General features: G+C 48.2%; 1 protein-coding gene across 1 annotated transcript in view; it reads right to left on the minus strand.

Annotated features, from left to right (window-relative positions):
* SMOX (spermine oxidase) overlaps positions 1–25,066 on the minus strand; it is a 50,265-nt gene that overhangs the window by 1,971 nt on the left and 23,228 nt on the right. Inside the window, exons 2-5 of the mRNA XM_050321057.1 lie at positions 21,637–21,871; positions 17,365–17,591; positions 9,987–10,160; positions 6,434–7,133 (exon numbers count right to left, since the gene is read on the minus strand). Coding sequence (XP_050177014.1) covers positions 6,434–7,133; positions 9,987–10,160; positions 17,365–17,591; positions 21,637–21,844 — 1,309 coding nt within the window. The 5' untranslated portion in view covers positions 21,845–21,871. The remainder of the gene's footprint in view (positions 1–6,433; positions 7,134–9,986; positions 10,161–17,364; positions 17,592–21,636; positions 21,872–25,066) is intronic.

Raw genomic sequence — 25,066 nt, forward strand, 5'->3', positions numbered from 1 at the left:
TTCGGTCTGATTTATTGGACACCCACCCTAACAGAGCCTGCAGGTTACAGGCAAGAACCCCCCCAAACCAGATCTTTCTTCCACTGCTAAGTTCTAACTACCTGTATAACAGAAACAGCATCCCTTTTCATCTCAGCTCTCCCATTTTCCAGGGAGGTGGTGGAGCCCCCATCCCTGAAGGTGTTCAAGAATCGACTGGACACGACACTCAGTGCTGTGGTTTGGTTGGCAAGGTGGGGATTGGTCACAGGTTGGACTCAACGACCAGGGGAGGTCTTTTCAAACCTAAACGATTCTGTGGTTCATTTTGGGGAAGATCTTTACATTCCTGAAAGGCTGGGGAGCTTCAGTGAAACCCTGGACACGGTCTAGCTGGAAATACAGAGCATGTCCTGCTCTCCTTTGTGGTGGGGAGACTGCTGGTGATGAAGCACGTGATTGATCTCACCTAATTTTAGGTATTTAACTGGGTGCCTAGTCTAAATTGGATTTTTAGGTAGTCTTGAGAGAGAGATGTTACCTCCGAAGAGAGGTAGATAAGGATGTTAGAAGGCAAATCTTCATTATGTGGGGGCACAGAAAAACCTGTCAGGAAGTTCCCAAAACCCGCATTACTCATTCCAACTGCAACCCTCCCCTCAAATGAACCTAAATTCCAACAGACCCATTTTGCAGAACACACACACACAGCATGGAGAGAAGACTTTTGAGGCTGGAAGTAGGATTTCTAGATTGCTGTAGGATTTTCAGGACCTCTAGATGAGGGGCACTTGAGTGCACCGATGATCATCAGCCACTGTTCCCACTCCAAAGTGCTCAGGAGCACACGGGATGCAGGAATGCAGCCAAGGCAGCCGAGCACCAGCTGGTGGCAGAAGAGCTCCAGGTACAAACAGAGAGAGCCAGGTGTAAATAGGGAGACCCCCCTTGCTGGGCTGGTTTGGGGCCATCTCAGTGTCATCGACTCATGTTGGAGTCCCATGATCATATTGGGCTTGTCAGGACAAGAACAGGGAGATGGGACACAAAGAATTCCAGTGGAGAGAAATGCTCTCAAGATCTCAAGATCCACCCTTGAGGCAACTTTGAGGCAGTGGTGGAGTCCCCATCCCTGGAGGGATTTAAAAGCCATGGGGACATGGGTTAGAGGTGCCCTTGGCATTTCTGGGGGAACAGTTGGACTTGATGGTCTTAAAGGGCTTTTCCAACATAAACCATTCTGTGATTGTTAAGAGGCTGTCACAGGAAGGAAGGGTTTTGAGACATGTGTGCATCTCACACAGATCCTATGCCTGCTTCAGACCCTGGCTCTGTGACAACTCAACAGGTTCAGCCTGCTCTGAGACAACTCAAACTCCCCACAGCTTAAAGAGGGAGACATTCAACTGTAAAGACTAGGTAGGCACTGTGTTGTTTAGTTCTACTAAACTGTTATTTAGCTGTGCCTTCAATTCTTTGAAATCAGGAGCAGGTTACTTCCCTGGTTCAGCTGTTGCTTTCAGGAATATTGTGTGTCAGCCAGAGTTATGGAATACAGGGCTGGAACAGAGCAGAAGCCCTTGGATGGCCTGCCCAGAGTACACTGTGAACACTTTCTAACCACCAGCCCCCAGATCAAAATATGTCCCAGACTAGAAAATAAATACAGGCCATAAACAAACACATCCTACAAACCAATGTTGTTTCAGGAGCAACGGCTTCGCATAACAAAGTGTCTAAAATGTGCTCCTCCAAGACTCTTCAAAGCAGGAATGCCTGGAAGTGGAAAGCCCAAGGGAGTCAGAGAACAGGGAGCTCTCAGACGAGTCAAAGAAACAAGTCATGGTGTTTTATTTTTGAGGGCTGTGGGAAAGCCCAGGGGAGCACACCATGGAAGCTGTCAGACATCACCCTCCCCCAGGCAGGGCCATCCATCACCCTGCACTGTACAACAACCAGCACACAATGGATTTTCCAATCAAAGGAGACTCTGCAGAGGGCTGGGGGTGCCTCTTCCTGTAGCTGGTGTGTGTTTCCATGTCCAGGTACCCAGAAGAGTCAACAAGATGTCGATAAACCCACGATTAACATGAGGAGCACCCTCATGAGATGAGGGTTTGTCAGCCTGCAGGTGAGGCCACAGGTCTGTGAGACGGCTGAAATTTGTTCACAGAAGGGTTTGTAGGGCCATCAGCCCAGTGACACAAACCCAGCAACGTTGAGCAGAGCAATCCTCAGACTGGAAAAATCCTCAGGCAGCTCTGTCCTTCTGCAGTGTTTCCCACGGGTGACCTCGCACAGGCAAACACCAGCCTTCCCACAGGGAACTGCTCTTCACGTAGCAACTCCACCTCAAGGGAAACTGCAGCACAGCACAGGCAGGTGGCAGAGCTTCGTGGAGGGATGTCTGAGCCAGCTGCCAGTGTGGAGCAGGGGAAGGAGCCTGGGTGCACCAAAACACAGCTGTACCAGCTCCCAAAACCGGAGCCAGCATCCCTCCCCAGCTCTGAGCTGCAGAGCTCTCATGAGCTCCTTCCAGGCTCTCCAGCACCTCAGACCATGTTAGCAAGACCCACGAGCCCGCTGTGCAACCACTGTGCCTCCCTGCATTCCGCATTTCTGCACCTTTTAATGTCAGCAACTGCTTCTAAGAGTGAGATCAGGAGGCCTGCACTTCTGCTGCAGGCAGAGAGGAGGATTCTGGCTGAAGGTCAGACAGAAACATGTAACAGGAGCTCTGATCCTGAACTGTTGTTTGCAGGACAGAAAGTACAAAGACTGGGAGCCACACTCCTTCAAGGAACATATTTAATTGGACTTAATCTGCTTTTAAATAGGGTAAACACATACACGCCTCTGCCTACAGATAAAAGTAACAACACAGATGTGGAAAATTCTCAGTTTTCACTGTCCAAAGAGAGATAAAATGGCTAAAAAAAGGCTCGTGGCCTTCACTAAAGTAGGAGGATACATACTTTTCTGCCACAGATTTCCACTTGTGAAGCTATGGAAGATAAATCCAGATGCCTCACACAATCCCATTCTCATTCAGCTCCTGGGAGGTGAGGCTACAGAGGCTTATTCCTTATGGGGCTGACGAAATTATCATAAAATCAACTCACAGATCTAGATTAAGACACCCAAATTTAGTTGCTCCCCTGAGAGCAGGGATCTGAGATCCCATCAGGGGAGATCTGTGGCACTACTCACACACTAGGAACTACAACCACCAGAGAGGCATCGTGGTACCCCAGACACCCACGTGGGGCTGGGGAGATGTGAGGCAGAACCTAAAAGAGATCTGCTCCCCTCTACACAAATAGCTGGAGCTCAGAGAGGACAACTCAGGGCATCTCCATCCTGACAGGCTCCAGTGATCCAGGCCTGCAGCGACTGCCGCTGGCTTCTAAGTCTTGGAGCTCAGCCAACAAAGAGAGCAGAGCAAGACTCCTAATTGCTCTGAGGTATTCCATTTAATCAGATCTGGAGGACACTGCTTTTCACCATCCAGTTGTGAAAAGCAGTAATTGTTGATGGCTCTTGGGTCAGAACAATCCTCAGGGCTTTTCACAGCAAAGCCAGATAATCTGCAGCCTGCGGGTGAAATTTAAGGTCAGCTCGCAGAGAGGGATTCTCAGTGTGAGTCCAAAAGAATGGATCTAACTTAGGACTGGTATAACCAGCTCTGAAGCCAAAGGAAAGGCCACCACGGGCAGCAGACTGGGAAAACACAGCAGAAGGTGGGAACCCACCTGGTATCAATTCTTTCTTAAAAGAATAAGAAGAGTGTGGGGGATTTCATACCCAGAACATGAAAGGCACAAAAGGCAAAGTGAACATTAAACGGCTCAAACTGTCTACTTTCATTACTGAATATAAGGCTCCCTCTAAACTCAGTAGAGAAAAGCTGCTTCAGAAGATGTCAGAGAGCAGCAGGTGAGGTGTGGAAGATCTGAGCTGCCTTATGGAAGATCCAGGCTTTCCACTGAGCTTAGGATCCTGGCAGGACTCGTTTCCTAACTTGGTTAACTGACTTAGGCAAACTTGAGTGGTGGGAGAGGTTCTAAAAGGTGAGTTTGGTGGTGTGAGTCGGACCAGAGGAGTCCAGCCGTGCTCAGAAGTGACTACAGGTGTATCACAGACAGCAGGCTGCTGGTCCAGCTCCCTCTCCCACTCCCAAAGGAACAGGTCAGCGGAGAAGGCAGGAGGTGCACAGAGAGCTGAGCACACTTCTGTTATTTCAGCCAGCCTGGCACCTGGCCCAGCACCTAGCCCTGCTCCTCCTGTGAACCTGCTAGGGAAAACGGGAGCAAGGGCAACAGGATAAACCCAGCACACCAAGCCAGGCTGTGAAAAGGTTTTCTACAAATTAACAGGTTTTCCTGGGGCAGAAAGAGGAACAGCTCATGTTGTGTAATGGGTGCTCCAACAGCAGGTCTTCTTCTGTTTTGAGCAGCGGTGAGGCCACCTCTCAGCTGATGCACAAAATGCTCAGTGCAGGGCAAGGCCCTGGTAACTTCAGTCTGAAATTCTCCAGGGATAGATATCCTGGGATTAGCAGGAGGCTGAGACAGAGCTCACCCTGCTGAGGAGTCTGATGGACAGTGACCAGGTGCAGCACCAGCTGGAACAGCAACTGCAGCACGCACCCAAGGACCCAGAGCCAACACATTTCCATCCTGGGAGGACGAGGGGGAACATCCAACACATGCAAACAATAACACTGAATGAGCCCAAAAGGAAGGGGGAGAGAATATTCCCATGTGCCAAACTGAGAAAGGCCCCAGGAGCCGAATTCCCACTGATGAACTGAGGTGTTTTGTGAAAAAAAGAAAAAGAGGAAAAAAAAAAAAAAAGAAAAGATTTTAAGCGAGAAAAGCTGCAACAAACAGGGTTGTTTGTACACTCTGGGAGACGTCAGCACTGGAACAACTTGGCCTGAGAAAGAAGAGCCTCCTGCTATGCCTTCCTAGAGCTGCAGTGGCCTGCTGAGGTCAGAGGGAAAGAAGGTGCGTAGGAACTGACGTGACACGGAGGGACACCCAACACCCCTGAACACAAACAGCTCAGGAGGCACCAGCTGAGACAAGGGGGCAGGTCTGGGCACTGCGTTAAGAGGTTCTGAATCCAAACTTGGGATGTCTGGAGAGAGTGGTAAAACTTAAAACCTCTTTTGGCAGTGGCCAGTTATGAAACCAGTCCTCAGATTCCAGGGCCCTTTCAGGGAGAAGGTTCTTCCCCCAGAGGATGGTTGGCACTGCCCAGGCTCCCCAGGGCAGTGGGCACAGCCCCAAGGCTGCCAGAGCTCCAGGAGGGTTTGGACTCTCAGGACATGGTGGGATTGATGGGGTGTCCTGTGCAGGGCCAGGAGTTGGGCTTGATGATCCTGATGGGTCCCTTCCAACTCAGCACATTCTATAATTCTATGATTTTCTAGATCTCCAGATTGTTGGTAGCAAATGGTCTGTAAGGAAAAGGAAAAGCTACACTTGTGGAGGCAAATTTCTCCAGTTAGTCAGAGGTCCATGGGAAGCGGTAAGGCTGGAAACCCACTGGGTGTTGAGATTTAGCTAACAGGAGCTGGCCAAAAAATATAAATCATTTAATCACAGGGCACATCTCCAGAAGAGCATAAACCACATCTAATCGTGGAAGATGCTGCTCTTGTAATCATGTATAAATTCAAAATCTTCACTTCAAAACTGCTAATGAGTCCATCTCTATTTCTTTCAGCCATCAGAGGACCTCAAAGACCTCTGCAGTTACAAAAATCCCTTTTCTTGGGAAGGTGTGGGACATCTAGAGAAGTGACTATGGACAAACTAAAGCCCAGCAAGTCAAGTATTACTAGTTTTAGTGATTTTATCTTGGATTTTGTCACTATAATAACTCCAACTTCTGTCCTTGATGTGATGTGTGCTCAGTAAACACGAAAACCTGTGAAGTCCAGGAAGGTTTCAGTGATGCACCCAGAAAATGGGAGCTCTCAGGATCAACAGATTGTTCGAAATTTAGGCTGATGAGATTTCCACAGAGCTGATACTGAATGGGAGTCAGGGATGTGATCTGACCACATCTCAGCTGATCTAAACTGGTTCAGCTTCTGAAACAGCCCCGCTGTTTCCCACAGCTGAGACCAGCCCTCAGAGGTACCGAGCCCGACAGCTTCAGCTGCTGGAGAGTTATTTGTGTGAAGAGTTATTTGTGATTAAATAAAGCAGAGGATGTGGAATCCTCAAGCACTTCTGCCCACCACTTCCTGAGCCGGTTTATCAGCCCCTCTGTACATAAATAGCTCCCAGGCACACCCAAGCAGGAGCTTTGCAGGGAGCACACGCACGTTCAAAGGGACATAAAATGCCAAAGAGCTAAAAATGACTTTAAAGCATTTCCTTCCTCGTGGCTGTCCGACACCCCAGCCCCGCGCTCCCTCTCCCACCAGAGCACGGCTGACCTGTAAATTTACGTAGCATTTCGGTGCAGGTTTCTGCCACAGTTTCATCATCGCACTTCTCCATAATCAAAGCCTCTTCTCCACAGATCCAGCCACTGAGGACGTGGCCGTACCTCTCCGGTGGGTACAGCACGTCAAAGCTGCAGATCTTCTTGTACCACAGCTCCTCGGGGTAAGTCAAGCTCTCGCTCTCCGCCTCATCTTCCCAGACGAACTGGATGCTGTTGCACTCCGAGCTCCAGAAAGGCTCCTCGAACTCCAGGAAAATCTTGTCGGTCGTGTTGATCCCGAGTTTCTCAATGGCCATCACCTTGTCCTCGGGCAGGCGGGGGTGGAACAGGCTCTCGTGGCGCTTCTTCAGGACTCCCAGCGACACGGTCACGATGACGTGGTCAGCTGGGATGAACTCGCAGTCCTCGCACTCCACGAAGACGTCGGAGCTCTTGTTCTCCTCGGGGAGGTCACTGTTGTGGTCAGCCACCCTCTCAATCTCCTTGCTGACCGACTGGTTCCAGTGGATGCACTTGACCGGCTTGCGGAGCTGAATGACGGACTTGGGGATGGAGCGGGCCAAAATCTCCACGATTTTAATGAAACCACAAGGAATGACGTGATGAGCCCCAGGGATCTCGGTCCATTCCCCAAATTCGCTCAGCGAGACTTCATCCATGCTGTGGGAGCTGCTCTCACAACTCTCTACCTAAGGGAAAGCAACACAAAAGCAACATTGCCACAGAGCAACTCCTTTTGCCGCAGCACAAGGTTTGAAGGGCACAGAGGAGCTGCACGGGATGGGAGTCCTGAATCCCACTCTGAAACCACGTTATTTTTGCTAGTAAAGAAGTGCTTGGCCACAGGATCTGACAAAAATCAGTCCTTAGCCTTCCTTCCAACCAGAGGAACCATTTTGTCATGGTAAGGAGCTTGGGCTGCATCAGCAACACTTGCATCATCCAGAGGTCAGAGACCAGAGGGCTGGAGCCCCTCTGCTCTGGAGACAGGCTGAAAGAGTTGGGGGCATTCAGCCTGGAGAAGACTCTGGGGAGACCTTAAATCACCTTCCAAAGCCTAAAGGTGCTACAAGAGAGCTGGAGAGGGACTTTGGACACGGGCATGGAGTGACATGACAAGGAATGATGGCTTTAAACTGAGAGAGGGTCAAATTAGATGGGATATTAGAAAGAAATTCTTGGCTGTGAGGGTGGTGAGACCCTGGCAGAGGTCATCCAGAGAAGCTGTGGCTGCCCCATCCCTGGAAGCGTTCAAGGTCAGGTTGGACACGGCTTGGAATATCCTGTTCTGGTGGAAGCCGTTTCTGCCCACGGCAGGGAGGTTGTACCTAGATGTTCTTTAAAGTCCCTTCCAACCCAAACCACTCTGGGATTCTATAATTCCAATATGTCTTTGCTTCTGCACGACTGTGGGTTACATTTCTGACTGTTTTCTATCCTTTAAAACCCACTCCACTGGCCAGGCACCGGCTGCTTGGTGCTCCTACAGCAGAACCTGGAGCCGCGTTAATCAGATGCTCGTTCCAATGTTAATGGATGTTCCCATAAGGAGCCATGAAAATCTTTTGGCAGCTCCTTCTGCTGTCTGCAGCTTTCAGCGTGCTGTCAAACAGTCAGCAATCAGCAAACTAACAATCTGCTGGAGGTGAGAAGACCCAGCAGAAGGAACTGAGGGAGACGGGAAAGGGAAATGCCAAGATGTAAGACACGTGTGTTTGATTCACTTGATGTGATTACCAAAGCTTTAGATTCATTAACCTGTTGGTTAATGTGTGTAGGAGTATTAGGCATAGCCGTAGCTTCCAACAATCCCTGGAACAAAGGCAGGATGTTTGGGCTGTCTTGTGATAAGCTTGTAATGATAATCCTGATGCACGGGACACAGTGATCTTAAAATCTTCACCGGAGTCACAATCACTCACACACTACAATTCTTTAAGCATTTTGGGCAAAGGGAACATTGCAATTCCTTGCCTCACCCTTTGACCCATTTTCCAGGCCTTTCCAGACTTTACTGACTGTGTTTAGAAGCCTAATGAGCCTAGACCCTCTCCCTGTGAAGCATCACCGTGCAGGGCAGAATCTCTGCTGGGATAAGGTGTCAAGGTCTTACCAAGTACTTCACAGGCTGCTCCTGTGACTGCAGGGACAAACAGGTGGTTTTCCCATCCTGGTCATTGCCCAGTGGCTCCTGTGGAGACCGAGTGAAGGCCCACCCTCAGAACGTGCTGTGGTTCCAGCCCACCTGCTGGCGGAGCGAGAACTTCCCGACACACACCCAGGCTCAGTTCTGCTGACCCACAACACAAACCCTGCACCCCCAGGGCACACAACAGGATGCTCATCCTGCCTGGGTGCCCCAACAGGACACTCCACGTCATGAACTTAAACAGTGCTGGCCTTTTGAGTCTTTCAACCGTGAAGCCAAAACGCCAGAGAGAAAACCAAGCAACAACTAAGACTATACTTTGTCTGAGAGCGGTTAATCCCCACTTTCTCATCTGATAGTCTTAAGTATGAGAAGCTTTGTTGTTCTCAGGTATTTACACATGAGAAGGGATTTGCAAGACTTGCAGAAAAGGCTCTGGCAACCTGTAGCAACCACAGAAGAAACCACCAGGCAAACCAGAGCTGTATCAGATGACTAACCCTCTCTGCATGGATGGTGCCCACACAATAAATAACTGGCCTTCACGTGGCAACCGTGGAAGTACAACATGACACAAGTTTTTGGGTTGGGACACTCAGGTATCAGGCTCAGGACACCAGGGTTCAAACCTCAGCTTTATCACAAATCTCCTGCGAGACTCTTTACATCTTTATTTCTCTTTCCCTTAGGTTCCCACTGTAAAAAGTGAATTCCGTGCACCTCCCCACATGACAAAGAGCTGCCTGCCTCCCCTGCCTCATTTCAGAAGATTTTAGGTCATTCTAATTGAAATAGAAATGGTTGTTACACTCTACTTATGGAGTGCCTGATGCAGCATTTAGTCCTCATCCCACAGAGAAGTCATTCAGTCGAGGCATCAAGGAGCTAAAAAGAACTAAGAAAGCCATGAGGAAAGATGATTAGGACATGGGTTTATACAATCTACCTTGGATTTTATTGCTTTACCTTCAAAATGCTTTCTGGGGATTTCTTCAGCAAATTACTAGAATTAAGATTACATTTCTTCTGGTCTCTGAGGTATGGACAGAGGTAAAAAACACTGAGGCATGATCATGTGTAAGGCACAAGACAAGATGCTGCTAAAAGACCCTGACAATGAAGTAGTTTCAGGTGGTAAAAAAAACATTAAATCACATCAGAAAGTTTAACAGGGCCCAAGAAAGCCACTTCTAATTAGAAAGCTTGGAGTTTAAGGGGAAAAAAAAGGAGTAAAGGCAGTTTCTTTCAGCCCATTGTCTCTGGATCAGCCTCAGGAGGAAAAGCTGTCAATACAAACACAGAAAGCAATTCCCCAGTGCCAGGTCCTGAGGTTGAGGATTTGTCTGATCCTAGTTAAAACCAAAAAAATGACCCCAATGGCACGCACACATACCTTCAGGTACTGCTGGATCATGGCCAGTTTCAGCCTCTTGACGGCCTCCGTGTCATCCGGGTCGGCCTTGACACGTTTGCGCACGACGTCCCGCGTGAAGACGCCCACACTGTTCTGGCTCTCGGCATTGACTGGTTTACCTCGTTGGAAGAACTCCTGAGTCAGGTTATAGACCTGCCAGAGACAGGACAGAAGGATGGACAACGTGATTGCCAGCAGAATCCACGCCCCGAGCGGGACGCTTCATCCTCCACCCCAACCCAGCGCAGTCAGATCACCTTCTCCCGCCAGCAGAACCCACGGGCTTCCTCACGGCTTCTCCCATCTCCACGTCTCAGGTGCATTCCCAGGTTGCTCTAACCTGGCACCAGCCCTTACAGCTTCTCCATTATTTAGAAGGAATCCACCAGAGTGGGGGAATTCAGTTCCATGGTTATTTTTGCATTGTCCCATGAAAAAACAGGAATTGACCAGCACAGCAAGGGAATTCTGTGTGCACACTTTTACTTGTTGAGCACAAGACGGGTACAGATCCATGGAAAACAGTGACATCTCTAGAGCCCCTCACCAGGAGCCAGCCTGATGAACACTTCACAAGGAAAATCCCCTTGCAACAAAACCATTTTTCTTTGAAGAAGATATTCCTGATCATTTTTTAACCCCAGTCTTCCACTTAAAAAACAAGAAAACACCATCCAACCTCAGCCCTCTGCTTGTGGCTGCCTGGAGTAGCCTGTACTTCTGTCTAACGTTGCCAAGAAGAGCCCGCAGTTGTGTCATGGCCCTTCATTTCCATGGAAAACCTCCAAGGAATCTTTCAACACAGGAAAGCTTTCAAAAAGATGCCTCTCAGAAGTGCAACTCATCCCATTAACAACTTGTTTGTCCAGAATGTGTCCATTTACATCACTGCCACAGGGTGCACAGTACTCTTACTAGGAGAGGTGACATCCCTGCTTGGCGAGTTTTTCCTGCCAAAGATGCCAAAGATTGGAGACAGATTATTTGGACATGCTGAGAAGTCAAACTCAACAGTAAATATCTGGTAGGAAGCCAGCAGGACTGTGGCAACCTTGCCTTCAAAGGCTCCTAGAGCTTCCCGTTCCCTGCTGATAGGGCTAATCCACCGTGTTTAAGGTTCTTCCCACTCTGACTCTCCCCATGAGCTTGATGTTCCTCTTGGGTTTCAGGAATAAAGCGAATTTGAGGAGGCAAAAGAGAGGGATGATGAGGAAAGGGAGGTGGTGAGGAGAAATGCACAGCAGTGGTACGAGTGAGAAAGATCAGGTCTGTGAGTGAAGGGAGGAAGGTGAGTTGATAAGTAAGGGATGTGGAGGAGACTGAAGGAAACTGTGAAGGAAACTTTGGTAGCTTCAACACCCCATGTTTCCCAGGTCCACTGATTTCTGAGGCCCCAACCACTTCCAGCAGGTCGGAGCTGCACAGACCTTGCGTCAGCACAACCAGCTCAGCTTTCATAAGCTGATTGAGCTCTGTAAGCAGATAACACAGGCACAGGACAAGCAAAGCTGCGCTAAAACCCAGCTACCACTTGGCCAACAGGAGGAGTGAGCCTGAGCATGTTTTTGTTAACCATTATATTCTTCTCTACCCCACAGAGGAAAGGGCAGAAAGGTCCACTTCTCCGTGCTGGAACCATCAAGTAAAGTCTTTCCCATGTGTGCCATCCCATTGATCAGGGAGCAGGTGAGTTTAATCACCATCAGCATTTCTTATTTTTTTTCTCAGAATCCCCATTATTTCCTTGATTTTCAAGTTCAAGAAGTGTTTGGACCAAGCCCTCAGACACATGGTGTGATTTTTGGTGTTGTCCTGGGCAGGGCCAGAGGTTGGAGTCCATGATCCTTGTGGGTCACTTCCAGCTCAGGACATTCTGTGATCCTTGGGGGTGCTGAACCATTTGGTGAAGAACAGAAAGCAAAGCTGTCATAAGCAAGAAGCACAGGGAGAAATAACAGCAAGTCCTGCATTAAGAGATGAATTGTCAGAACAAAAGAATCAAGAAGATTCTCAAAATGTATTCTTTAATGTACACATGCAACAAACACAGCCAGTATAAGAAACCATGGAAAAGGTTCACTAGAAGCCCTCATTTAAGGTAGATTCCCAATGAAGAAGGAGCAGAACTGTGCTGTCTGGAGTTGGAATTCCTTATGCTTTCTTTACCCAGGTGGGAAACTGCTGACAGTAACAGAAAGCATCATCATTCCTATGGGACCACCACTGAAGTTACTGGGAACAGGCATTTGTAGGATTTGAAAACCAACCCTCCTTCAAGGTTCATGAGAGAGTTCATGGGGGCTTTCTCTCCAAGACCCTGGTGAAAGGCAGCATCAAGAATGACCTGAAAGATCCTGGTGATGACAAAATATCCATGCATCCAAACCCAGAGCACCATGCCCAGCAGCAAGGGGGGAGCTACACCACACACAGTCCAGACTCCTCTCCATTTTCAATTATCACACACCTGGATACAAGCAGGTAGCAAAAACAAAGACCAGACTGCATTAACTCCCAGCTCCTACCACTGGCAAACTCCTCTCAGCACAATGAACTAATCACTTCTCACTCTCAAGCTCCTCTGGGTTTGGGCAGGCCCTAGAAGCCTGCCTGAAAAACAGCAGCAGAAGCAAAAGACACAGAACACCTCAAACAACCCTTCATTCTCAGCAGATTTCCTTCCCTGATTTCTGAGGGTTTACATACAATCCTGCAGGGAATTCACAGAATCACAGAATGGTTTGGGTTGGAAGGGATCCTAAAGACCATCCAGTTCCACCCCTTGCCATGGGCAGGGACACCTTCCACTAGCCCAGGTTGCTCTGAGCCCTGTCCAACCTGGCCTTGGACACTTCCAGGGATCCAGGGGCAGCCACAGCTTCTCTGGGCACCCTGTGCCAGGGTCTCCCCACCCTGATACTGCAGAATTCCTAAAATGTAATCTAATTCAACCCTCTTTAAAGCCATCACTTCTTGTCCTGTCACTCTATGCACTTGTCCAAAGTCCCTCTCCAGCTCTCTTGGAGCCTCCCAAGGCACTGGAAGGGGCTCTAAGGTCTCCCTGATGCTTTCTCTTCTCCAGGCTGAGAAACCCAAACTCCTTCAGCCTGGGGCTGAAAGACAGAAAGGGCTGAAAGTCAGAAATAAAAAGGAGTTAAATGAACGTCCATAATCCTAAAACAGCTTCACTTCAGCCTACTTCTTTCTTCTTCTTCTGTCTTCTTTCTGAGCAGCCCTGGGGCATCCCACAACCAGTGTCTGTGCAGAGAACGTGGATTCCAGCAGGGATGTCCCCTCTGTCACCTACCAGCTTCTACCTCCACGTGTTCCCTACATACGTGCTCCTCCACCACAGGAAAAGGCAGTTTCTTAGGAAGAACAAATCTAAATAAAGAAGTTTCTCCGCGCTGAAGGAGGCCAGGAAAGCACATCCCCATCCACACTCCTTCCTGTCAGCGCCGGTGACGATCCACAGCATTGTCTTTTTCTCACTTGGCTTAAAAACTGCAGTGACTTAATCCCCGGGGCAGTGAAAAACCCCGACGGAGACAGGTCCGGGCTGTTTCCAGGCCAGACATCTGTCAGTGCAATAGAGGCAGGGAGGGAACGGTGACTCTCGGTGGCCCTTTGGTCCCTGCTTTCCATGATAACTGCAAGGCAAGGCACTGGAGCTTAATTGGGGATGGCAGGAAGCCCAGCACGGGGCGGGGGTGAGGAGGGTGGAAAAGGCTGTCATTCTTTGGCTGCATCCCTCCCCCAGAAGCTGTTGCAGAACACGGGGGAAAGCTGACAGATAACAAGGCTGTTAATTAGCTGATTGTTAAAAGGGAGGGTTCCTGGGAAGCAGGTCTTGAGGGACCAAAGCCTTACTGAAAAGCTGAAGTAAAAATAGGCACTTTTTTCTAAATCAGGCTGGTCGATGCACTGTGTGATTTTTCACCTGCACTCAACTTGTCCAGCTCACCACCTCCCTCCCAGCCCTCACTAATACCTGGGAGGTGGCTTTAAATACCTCTTTGGAGAGGGAAGTGAGGACTTAGGAGGGACAGAAGATCAATTTTCCCAGGAGTTATACACTGACCCTGAAGCTGCAGACATCACCCTCAAAGGCCACACTCCTGACACTTTTCTGAGGGTCAAGCAGATGTGGCATATGCTGGAACAGGCCAAAATCCTCCCCCAGCCTCAGAATTCCCCCAGTTACCCCAGAAGGAATGGAGAGGAAGGTGGGAAGATTGTGAATATGTGGCAAGGGCATCACAGCCTGGGGAACCTCCCAACGCTGGTGTCCCTTTCCTTCTGGAGACTGACCAAATGGAGTGACAGTGACCCTGGGCACTGCCAGCCCCACACAGCACATGGTTGAAGAAGGATAGTGTTTAAACAACAGTGGCTGGAGAGCTCTCCTGCCCTGTCTCAGTGCTTCCCTTGGCAATGTGTGGTTGTAAATCCAGGTGAATGCTCTGCAGGACTGGAGACCTTCCTTGGAGGCATTGCCCACTTTGCAGTGCTCTCCCAAGGAGGATTCGGGTCACCTTGGTCACAAGCTCATGACAGATCCTGACTGACTTCAGTGCAGGGCAACAGCCCCTCAGAGGGAACTTTTTGCTACAGAAATGAAGAGCTGAGCAGTCTTCAAGCAGTTGGATTGCTTGGCTTCCTCGTAACCAAATAAAGGCTTCTGTGAGACATCCCTACAGCTATTAAAAATTCAGGCTACTGCAAACAAAAAAGAAGCAAAACTTGTATTGAAGTAGAAGAAGCCAGCCAAAAAAAGATTGGAGAAGTGCCTGGAAAAAGCCTAAGGACTTTCCAAATGAATTAGTGAGGCAAAGCTCTGGAGGTACAGGGGTGCTTTGCCTTTCACTCCAGGAAAAATCAGCACACAGAGACCTCGCCTTGCTAGAACTGAGCAACTTCTTTTCAAGTCACAGCCTTTGCTATCCCAACCTCTTCTAAAGGGGTGAGATGACCTGATGGTGGGATTGCTAATTGTAACCTGAGAAGGGTCTGGAAGTTCCTATGAGGCAAGGGAGGAGCCTGACCTCAGGACTCAGTGATCTGTTAGATGGCTTTTTATCCCGGACAACTTCAAGATGTTTTAACAAAACCACTCAAAACACCCTGCCTCCTCAAAACAACAAAGATGCAGAACTGAAGATCAAATCCCTGCTGTTCCTCCCCAGCACCCATTTCACCAGTTACAGCAAAAGAGTTTTGGCCAGCCAAGATGAAATAAGAAATGATGGAATGGACTCTAATGAAAATAATAATGAAAACTTTTGAGAGAATGGGGGACTCAACAAAACACAAACCAGAAATGCCCCAGCCAGACTCAGGATGTGTGAAACACTCTCTGCACTTTATGCCAGAAGAAAAGGTCCCCAAAGCCACACACCTTCTGCACATGCTCCTGGCTGCCCACCCTCCAGGGCACTTGTATTTCCTACAGTCATTTTAACTGGAGATTTTCAGGAGATCACATTGCTCCTTGCCTTAATTCCCACTTTTCCTACACAGCACAGGGCAGAAACCACAGCCAGCTGTCTTAAATCACTACGGATCATCCAACCTGGCACCCCAGAGGGGCTGGGACAAGCAGCTCAACAAAACCTTGAGCTGCCTCTGCAAGAAATTCCAGCAGGCTTTGGAGGAAGGCAGAGAAAGCACCTCCCAGCAGGAGCAATTAAGGGGTTGGCTGGTGCCCTGTGCTTGGCTTCAGCTGTCCCTTACATATTTTTTATGGCTGTGAGTGCCTGCAGACATTTTTACAAGCCATAAATGTGAAAGCCTTTTCTGTCTCCTAGAGATAAAGATATCCTGTGGCAATGATAAGCTAATTAGGTGTTGCGTAAAGAAGATTAACTTTTAATGTGTTGTTCTCTCCTGTCACTGGCTGTCCCTTTCTCTCCCCTTTAAAAGAAAGGGTAGATTTACCAAATTAATCATTTCTAAAACACTGGTACCTTGTTATAGCCCTTATCTTACCGGGTTTATCTCAAAGCTGAGTAGCTCTCATCTTTGCATTCTCTTCTCATTTCGGAGTCTGCCCTCCCCTTGCTGGAGATTTTCCTATCATCTTCCAGACAGGATGATCACTGAGCCCTGCCTGCAGTTTGGCACTGTTCCATTTACATAAATAATGCTGCTCACTGCAGTATTTTCACTTCTCTCTCCAGCCCTACTCGCTGTTCATCCTCCTCCACACACATTTCACCTGTCTTTTTCTCCTGCTTGGCTCTGGTTCTGTTTTCAATTCAGTAACATGAAAAGTTGTTCAGACGTATTCTCTCCACCTGCATTTGTCCAAGAAGTTGTCCACAGGTTGTTAAATCCTTCCATACCAGAGTTTCTTTTAAATTCCTACCACTCCTCTCTAAAACTGAAATGATTTTGTGCCATCCCATCACCATTCCAGTTCAGAGACACAGGACAGTGCCAAAAGGCTTTCCAAATTAAAAAAAAAAATAAATAAAAAAAATTCCCTTTTCTGCTCCCCACCCAATTCTTGATAATTCTTTACAGGCTACAGTGACTTTTCTAATACTCACAGACATATTTTTAAACAAAGTATGCAAGAGAAACCTGAATCTCGTGTGTGTTCAGCCAAGAGTCAAACACTGAAGTTCACTGTCAGACGAAAATCCAAAGGTTTTGGGCATGGCTACAGCTTGATGAAAATCCTCATGTTCTGCTCCATTTTACATAACCCACTGGGAGATCACATTACCTGGAGGGCCAGACAGTCTGTACAGACCCCTCTGAATGTACTTCACGAGACATTAAAAAATGTGTGGAATAATTATAATTAACATTGGCAAGGAAATGACTTAACCTTAAAGTGAAGTCCATACTGGTCTGAATCCCCCAGCAAAGATGTCCCTTTCCTTCTGATTCAGGAAAACTTACAACTCTTATGATACCACACACTTTGGCACCCTACACAGCACATTATGGTATTTATAAAAAGTCATAGGGATACGATATTTAGCTGGTTGTTGCCAAGGTTTTGTATCTACTTCGTTCAGTAATTTGATCCCTCCTCTACTCTTTTAATTAAGTAGCAACTTCCTCCAGCAAATAACTCTATCTCCCCAGAAATAGCTGCTGGGAGTGATTAAACCGATGACAAACGTGGAAAGATTGTTCTTCCTCACAACAGTGAGTTAATCCCACGTCAGTGACAAACGGGGTACAGTGAAGCAGGTGAGAGAAAAAAAACTTAGTGGGTTTTTTGTTTCCTTTTTTGCAAAGAAATGAAAGCCTTTCTACCTTTGTCCCGGATTGTTACGATTGTGAAGGGGCCTCAGTGTTTCAGGCAAACCTACGACCTCTGCCAAAGCAGCTGAGCACCAACCTCGTTGTATAAATCACTGAATTCTTCAACCACATCTTTCGGGATCCTCTGCCCGCTGTTGGTGAGGTGATAGGCCACCCCATTCTTGGAGTAGAGACTGATCCGCCCCACGCTCCTCTCGCCGTCAGTGGTTTCCTCGAGCAGACCATTGTCTTCTGCTAAATGATAGACTGGGTTTCCATGTGAACCATGAATCCACGTAGCTCCCAGCTCAAAAGTGGCATGCCCTGAGGGAGAGGAAGCCAAGGAAAAATGGTTATTGAAGCCTGTTTTCCTGAAAGCCTGTCACGCTCAGCTAAAATGTTCACGAGCAGAAGCAGAATTGCCCAAGGACTACACGTGTTTGATCATCACTTCAGTGAGGTTTTCTCTGTCAGACACAGGCAATGACAGTGTTCTTCAAACCTTCAGGATACAGGTTTGGATAGTGCTAAAAGTTTCCATGTCTCCAATGAAGATCCACCACAGTGACACACCTCTGGTACTTGAGGAAAAATTCAGACCCTTCTCAGTTCCTGGTTCTTGTTGCCAGCAGGGAGATGTAGGAAAATTTGGGCTGCCCTGGGATAGTAACATTGGCCTGAATATTGAACCTTGTCCTATGATTAAAAATGCTCGTTATTTACAAATACACCTCAGATTAACTGCAATAAAACATGCATTTCCATTCCCCAAATGAGTAAATAAGCTGCATTGTATTATTTATGCCTTTGAAGATTTATATCAGGCTCTTTAAAGAGATGTGCACCATTAGGTTAAACACCAGATGCTTTTAGTTTTCATCACCTGTACTCTGGGCCTGCAGAACACAAAGATTTTGGTCATCCCCACTCTCCCCCTTCCTTACAACTATTGGGGTTTGCACCAGGGCTCTCCCCTGACCCAGCACTGCCAGGACTGTGCTGAGAGCACAGGGAGATGCTCAGCAGCTGAAAGCAGGTGCTAAAAATAAGCTTGGGGTGTGTTCTCCCCCTACATTTCGACAGATTCTCAGGAGTCCTGAGCTGTTTTAAAGTCTGACAAAGCTGGGCAGCCTCTCCCAGCACCAGCACCGTGGGAATGCCCAATTAAGTGGGATAGTTAACAGGATCCTGCTTGATGGAGAAAGGATGGTGCAGTTACCAGTCATCATATGCTGTTTAACATGTAAATATATGCTGAGACAGAGACACTGCAGCACTGTGCTGTAATGCAGTCAAGTTTAATGGGTGAAAGCCCCAAGGAATGCTGCTCTCCAGCTGAGACTCTGCCTCCCAGGGAAGCTCCATGGATCTCATTGATTTCAAGCAACCTCCTTGTCATTAAGTACCACGCTGACTGCCCTTCAGAATCTGCATTACAGCACAAGCTTTCTACACCAAAGCACAGCGTCAGCTCACAAGCCTGTGAATATTTGAGGTGCCACAAAGTGCAGAGCACCCAGCCAGGGGGAAATGACTGAGCACTGGCAGCCAAAGGTACAGAGCTCATCAATATTGCATGTGGCAGTCCCCCTGTTGATGCAATCCCCCTGCAGGCATCATCCCATGCCAGAGCAGCAGCAGGAATACTGCCTCCTGCTTTGTGGCAGGAGCTTGCTCTCTGCTGCACAGCAACCCTCTGTCTGCACCTGATCTTGGAAAGAAAACAATGTGCCAGCAGGTCCTGCTGTCTCAGTGCTGGGGAACAATGATGATGTCCCCCAAGTTCTCCTGTTTTCGGTAGCTGTGTGCAATAGAAGCAAATACCTGCAAATTAAAACAGTAATTCTTGCCTTGTAATACTCAAACACGTCACTACCAAGCAGATAAGTCAGTTGTTACCGGGTGTTAAGTTACACGATGAATTATTTAAAAGTGTAAAATTTAATAAGATCCTTTTAAACAGAGACAGCCAATTTACTTTCAGGGCCTTAAAGGACTTTAGGTTCAGTATTAATCTACTTTGAACGAATCACCCGATACAACAAAAATAACCAAAGGAATACACAGATTGTGCACGAAGCCCCCTGAATATTTACAGCAACTTCCACATTTCCCTTCGCAGCCCTGACTATTTCTTGGCTATCCTGTTGTGAAATATCTGCAGTGGATACAGATGGTACAGATCACAAGAAACACACAAGCCACAAACACAGAAACCCTCTGCCTCACCTGTGCCAGGACAGATAAACCAAAGCTCTGAAAATTCTGATTATTCCCCTGTGCTGAGGAGCAACAGACTCCATGCACTTGAGGGAAAATACAACCCCCTACAAGACACAGAGTGGCTCGGTGGGAGTGCAAGGATATCACAGAATGGTTTGGGTTGGAAGGGACCTTAAAGATCATCTTGTTCCAACCTCTGCCATGGGCAGAAATACCTTCCACTAGCCCAGGTTGCTCCAACCTGGCCTTGGACACTTCCAGGGATCCAGGGGCAGCCACAGCTTCTCTGGGAAACCTGTGCCAGGGCCTCCCCACCCTCACAGGGGAGAATTTCTTCCTAATTAGTAACTGTGATAAAGACTTAAATCAGATCTTTAGTCAAGTGTGCAGACAGGGGTGGGGCCAGAGAAGTTTAACATTTAAATGCCATTTAGACAATCAGATCAAACTGGTCATATGTTGAAGGCCCAGAAGAACCACTTCTTTAACAGTTGTTTGTGCAGCTTTAGCCAGTTCTGAGAAATAAGCAGGTCTGGCATGTCCTTGGTGCAATCTCGCTGTTCCAGGCAGCACAGAAGAAGAAAACACAGGCCAGGACCATGCCCTCGTACCAGGGAAGATGGAGCATCTCAGTATGTGCTGCTTCACCACCCAACAGGGCTCCAAAATCATTTGCTAAAAGGCACATGGATCTGTCAAGAGCACGAGGGTCAAAACATGGATCCACCTTGAGTTTGCACAAGGTAAGAAAAGACCATTTGTGCAGTTTTAGAAAAGGTGTTGAAAGATCAAGACTTTGGATTCCAGTCCCTGCCTTGCAAATAACTGTTCTATCTGCAAACTGTGAGACCTCCCGCAGAGCAATGTCTGCTCTTGTCTCGCGTTAATTAAGAAGTGTTAACGAGCAGGAGGTGGATTCCCAGCAAAGGCTGGGAGTTAACTGGTGAAGGTGGCCAAAGGTGAGAGAATCAATCTCAAAACTAATACACCAAAACTATTTCACAGGTGCACTGGCAGAATGATCTACTGCTCCCTGAAGATTTCAGCTCTTTGGCACTTCCCTCCTCTCACAGGCACGATCCAGGATATTTTTAATACAGCGGATAGTGAGTAAAGGACACACTTCCCATCCTCAGCTCTATGCCAAGTCTCAGCAGAATGTGAAGTGCCCTGTTCAGACCCTGGAGATTAGAGTCACCCAACTGCCTTTCCATTCACTTCCCTCCTGCAAGTTCATGGGACGCTGCTGTTTGTTTACTGCGGTGAGTTTACTGAGCAAAACACAGTAAGTGATGTAATCACCTAAGAAATAAAAAAGAAAACAGGGCAGCAAGAGGCCAAAGGTAATAAATGCAGAGAGTGGGATAGAAACAGAACTAGTTTGTCGAAATCAGGAGGAAAATTTAGTAAAAATGGAGAGATTTTCCCCTCCTGCAGGGAAGAGACGACGTCCTCCTAGATACCAGGGAAAGTTTCATTGACTCCTGTGCTGCAAAGGACAACGTTTGCTCCACGAGTTTTGCATTGAGAGATTTTACAAGCCCTTCCAATTGACACGGGATTCAAACATCCAGCACCTGCACCTTTATTACACACCGAGAAAGGAACCTGCAGAGGTGGGAAAGCTGCAAATCAGGATGAAAGGATACATTGAAGAGGTTTTTCCAGCAGCCTGATTCCCAGTGGGTAGTGCCCTACACAGTAAATTACTTCAAGGGAAATGAATGGGGCTGTTTGTGAGGCAGAACAGCTCACAGCTTCCCCTTTGCAAGTGCTATAAGCCCTGGGAAACATTTGTCAGCCTGGAGATTTACTGGCTGCTCCCGGGCAGGAGTCAGGCTGGAAAACCTGGGTGGAAACTCTCTCAGTACAGCTCCTTAATCACAGAGCCGCTCCTGTGAGCGCGAAAACAATCATCCAGATCTTTATTTCACGGAAACACGGGGTTTGGAGCAGCGCTGCGTCAGAATCGACGCACGAGACAGCGCGGGATCACCCCGAAAAAGGAGCCCGGGGGATTGACATTCCCGACACCACCACACCCCCACCAGCGCTGCACGTGCGCACACATCCCCTTCCCGAGGCCGAACCACCCTAAGGACCAGCACAGAGCCCCGCTGGGAGAGCACAGAAAGGCCACCCTTACCGAGTTTCACGCTCTGCACGCGGCCCCCGATGCGGTCGGTCGCCTCAAGGACAGTTACATCCGTGAAGCCGCTTTCCAGGAGCGCCTTGGCTGCCGACAGGCCCGCGAGCCCAGCACCGATTACGACTATTCGAGGCTGTCGCTTTCTCCGTAGGCCACTACTAAGAGGATCATCCGTGCTGTCTGCAGATATTTCACAACTTTGCATGCCGTCCAAGCTCTCTTTCTAAGGAACCTACAGGGAAGAAAGCAAAAAAGCGCTTACAAACACTTATCCTCTGCGGTTAAAAGTCCCCGGGAAGAGCAAAAAGAAAATTGAAAATAAGGAAAGTCCGGCAGAAGAGAAGAGAAAAGCTGTGAACGAGACCCAGCCTTTCAAAATGGGATGCACGGAAAGGATAACTGAGGTCAAACTGGGATGCAACAACTTTTTAGCCTGGAGGACCAGTACTGGAAACTGCAGAAATCTCCACCCTCTTGTGCCGTGTAGACTATTTCCAAAGGACTTTCAAGCTCCCATGTTTTTATATAACCTCCAAAAGTGGCAATTTTGTGGTAAAGGCTTTGAAAAACGAAGACAAAGGAACCACGTCCCCAGTGCCGGCGAGCTCCACGACCCAGTGGTGAAGCTCCACTGTGCCACTGTGGCAACCACAAAGCACAAGCTTCAGATCCTCTACCCAGGGCACTAGGTAAGGAGGGTTTAGCTCCAGGCACGGAGATGGGATATCAAAACAATCATTACAGAAACGGGACAGACTGGAAAACGTTTCAACTGATGAAAGAAAACGAGGGCCAGTTCAGAAATTCACAGCCACGTGACGCAGCCCCTGGAGCCAACACTGTCCTGCCACACCAGGACCAGCCTTGGGCTTCGATGAAGAGAGGTTCAAACCCACACCAGTCCTGACCAGTTCAATTCTACCTCCACCTACCCAATATATTCAACTGCCCCTCTGAGCAGGACCCAATTTTCCTTTGTTAACTCCCAGAAGTCGTCTTTATACCAGTGTCCATCCTTAGTTCTCAGGTCCCATTACCTTATTTTAGTGGGTGGGACTCAGCAGCCTGAGTCCATGGTTAAGGATCCCTAATCAGGGATCACCAGTGCAGGATTGTCTTTACACACAAATGTCAGTGTGTTCACATCTGGTTCTGGGTAGTTCACACCTGGCCTCCCAAGCGTGAAGGAACAGGGTACAGAGACTCAAACTGCACCAGGCCCACACTGGCATCAGTCCCAGCTTACAAAGGATAAACACACAGCCCAGCACTCAATGGCCCTGGAATCAGCTGGTGCCCAATGATTTGGATAAAACACACACACAATTCCTAGCTTTACCATCCTCCCTTCCCAAACACTTACTGAACACAGAGCTATGCAAGGACACTGTTCTGCCTCTACCTGTGCTGGATATCCCTCTGAGTTCCTCCTCAGCTCACCCAACACTTGGCCAGTGTCAAACTGTTGGCTGTTCCTCTCTTCCATCACCAGAAGGGCCGAACCTTTGCACTGAAGGCACTGCTGGCCTACTGCAGTTTATGATCACATGCACTAACAGAGTTCAAAGTAACAGCAGTGTCATTTGGAGAGTCCCTCTTTCTCCAGGATCTTAAAGCATTTATGTATGTTGACCAAGCAACATCCACTCTCTGAGGAGGGCTGACACCAGACTGCAGTTTTAAGCAGTGGTATGAAAAGGAGGGTGGTCCCACTGGAGCGCAGAGAACTGTTTTGAAAATGTTTAAACTGGAACAGCTTCAGCTCAGTCCACCCTTAGCTGGACTCACCTGCAAGAGGGATCTGCACAGAGTGTGTAAACTCTGGCTCTGCCACCAGAGCTTGTTCCAACTGGCACTGCAGCACTTCCAACTGCCACTGCAGCAGGTCCCAACTGCCACTGCCCAACGGAATGGAGAGACAGAGAATCCTGACCGGAGGGGACCTTAGAGTTCATCTCATTCCAACCCCCTGCCACAGGCAGGGACACCTTCCACTAGCCCAAGTTGCTCTGAGCCCTGTCCAACCTGGCCTTGGACACTTCCAGGGGCAGCCACAGCTTCTCTGGGCAACCTGTGCCAGGGCCTCCCCATCCTCACAGGGAACACCTTCATCCCAACATTCAATCTAAACCTCTCCTTCTTTAGCGTAAAACTGTTCCCTCTTTGTCCTATCACTGTCTACCTGTGTAAAAAGTTGCTATCTCTCTTTTCTGTAAGTGCTGGAAGGTCTCCCTGGAGCCTTCTCTTCTCCAGGGGAACCCCCCCAGCTCTCCCAGCCTGGCTCCAGAGCAGAGGGGCTCCAGCCCTGGCAGCATCTCCGGGGCCTCCTCTGGACTCTCTGCAGCAGCTCCACGTCCTTGTGCTGTTGTTCCCAGGGCTGGGGCAGCTCTGCAGGGGGGTCTCACTGGGGCAGAACAGAGGGGAAGAACTCACTCCCACAGACATTCTACAACACTCCTCATTCTCCAGATAACACTCTGATCCATGTATTTTAACTGCCACAACATCTTGTCTGCCATCTACATCCTATAGAAACTGAACCAGGTCAGCTCAGTTCTTCAAGCACAGCTTTCCTAATCCTGGCTTTGGCGAGCTCCTGTGAATTCTTCACATGAAAGCTTCCAGAAAATGTTTTCCCTCCAGTTTCAGCATTTTAATGCTGGATTAGGTGACCTGTCGTCTAGACAGATGAGAAAATAACAGGGTATTTTGTGTGTACAGAACCCTGATTTGGAAACCACCCCTACTCAGCCAACAACCTTTACTGTATGATCAGCAGGGGAAGGCAATTAAAATTTAGCAAAAGCTTGAGCTTTCCAACCAGGATCCACGTTCCATTGTGAAATGAACAGGTGATATAAATACACCAATCCCCACTACACTTTATTTCAGTATCAATTGTACACTTTGCTGGGCTCCCAAGTTAAGACAAGAACATAAAACACAGTTCAGTGTGTTCAGTGCTCTCCCTTCAGCACTTGCCAAGCCACCAGTCAGGGCTCGAGCCAGTGAACATCACCAGGTCCCCTGACACAAAGATAGTTTGGCTTTTTACTTTTTCTTAGTTGCCAAAAACAGTTGTTTCTTTTTCTTTTTCTTTTTTTTTTCTTTTCTCTTTTAATCACAGGGTAAGAAATGTGTTGGCTGTTGTACTGTGAGTCTCTCTCATGCTGCAATTTTACTTTGTGTCCATCTAAGAGCAAGGGTAGCACTAAATCACAGCTTCACTGAAAGTCAAATTCCCCTGCTTTGTCTTGCTTACAGCCCTCCTGCCCGACAGCCAACAGGCCACAATAAAATATTCAAATACACATCTTCCTTTTGTCTTAAATATACAATTTTGATCCTCTTACCTCATGTGTGTCTCAGGATATTTTAATCACTTCTACTCCCTTTCCTCAGTCTCTATCACCATGCTGCCCCTGCC

This window comes from Myiozetetes cayanensis, unplaced genomic scaffold (assembly GCF_022539395.1).
Source record: "Myiozetetes cayanensis isolate MyiCay16 unplaced genomic scaffold, myiCay2020 scf26, whole genome shotgun sequence".
Taxonomy (NCBI): Eukaryota; Metazoa; Chordata; class Aves; order Passeriformes; family Tyrannidae; genus Myiozetetes; species Myiozetetes cayanensis.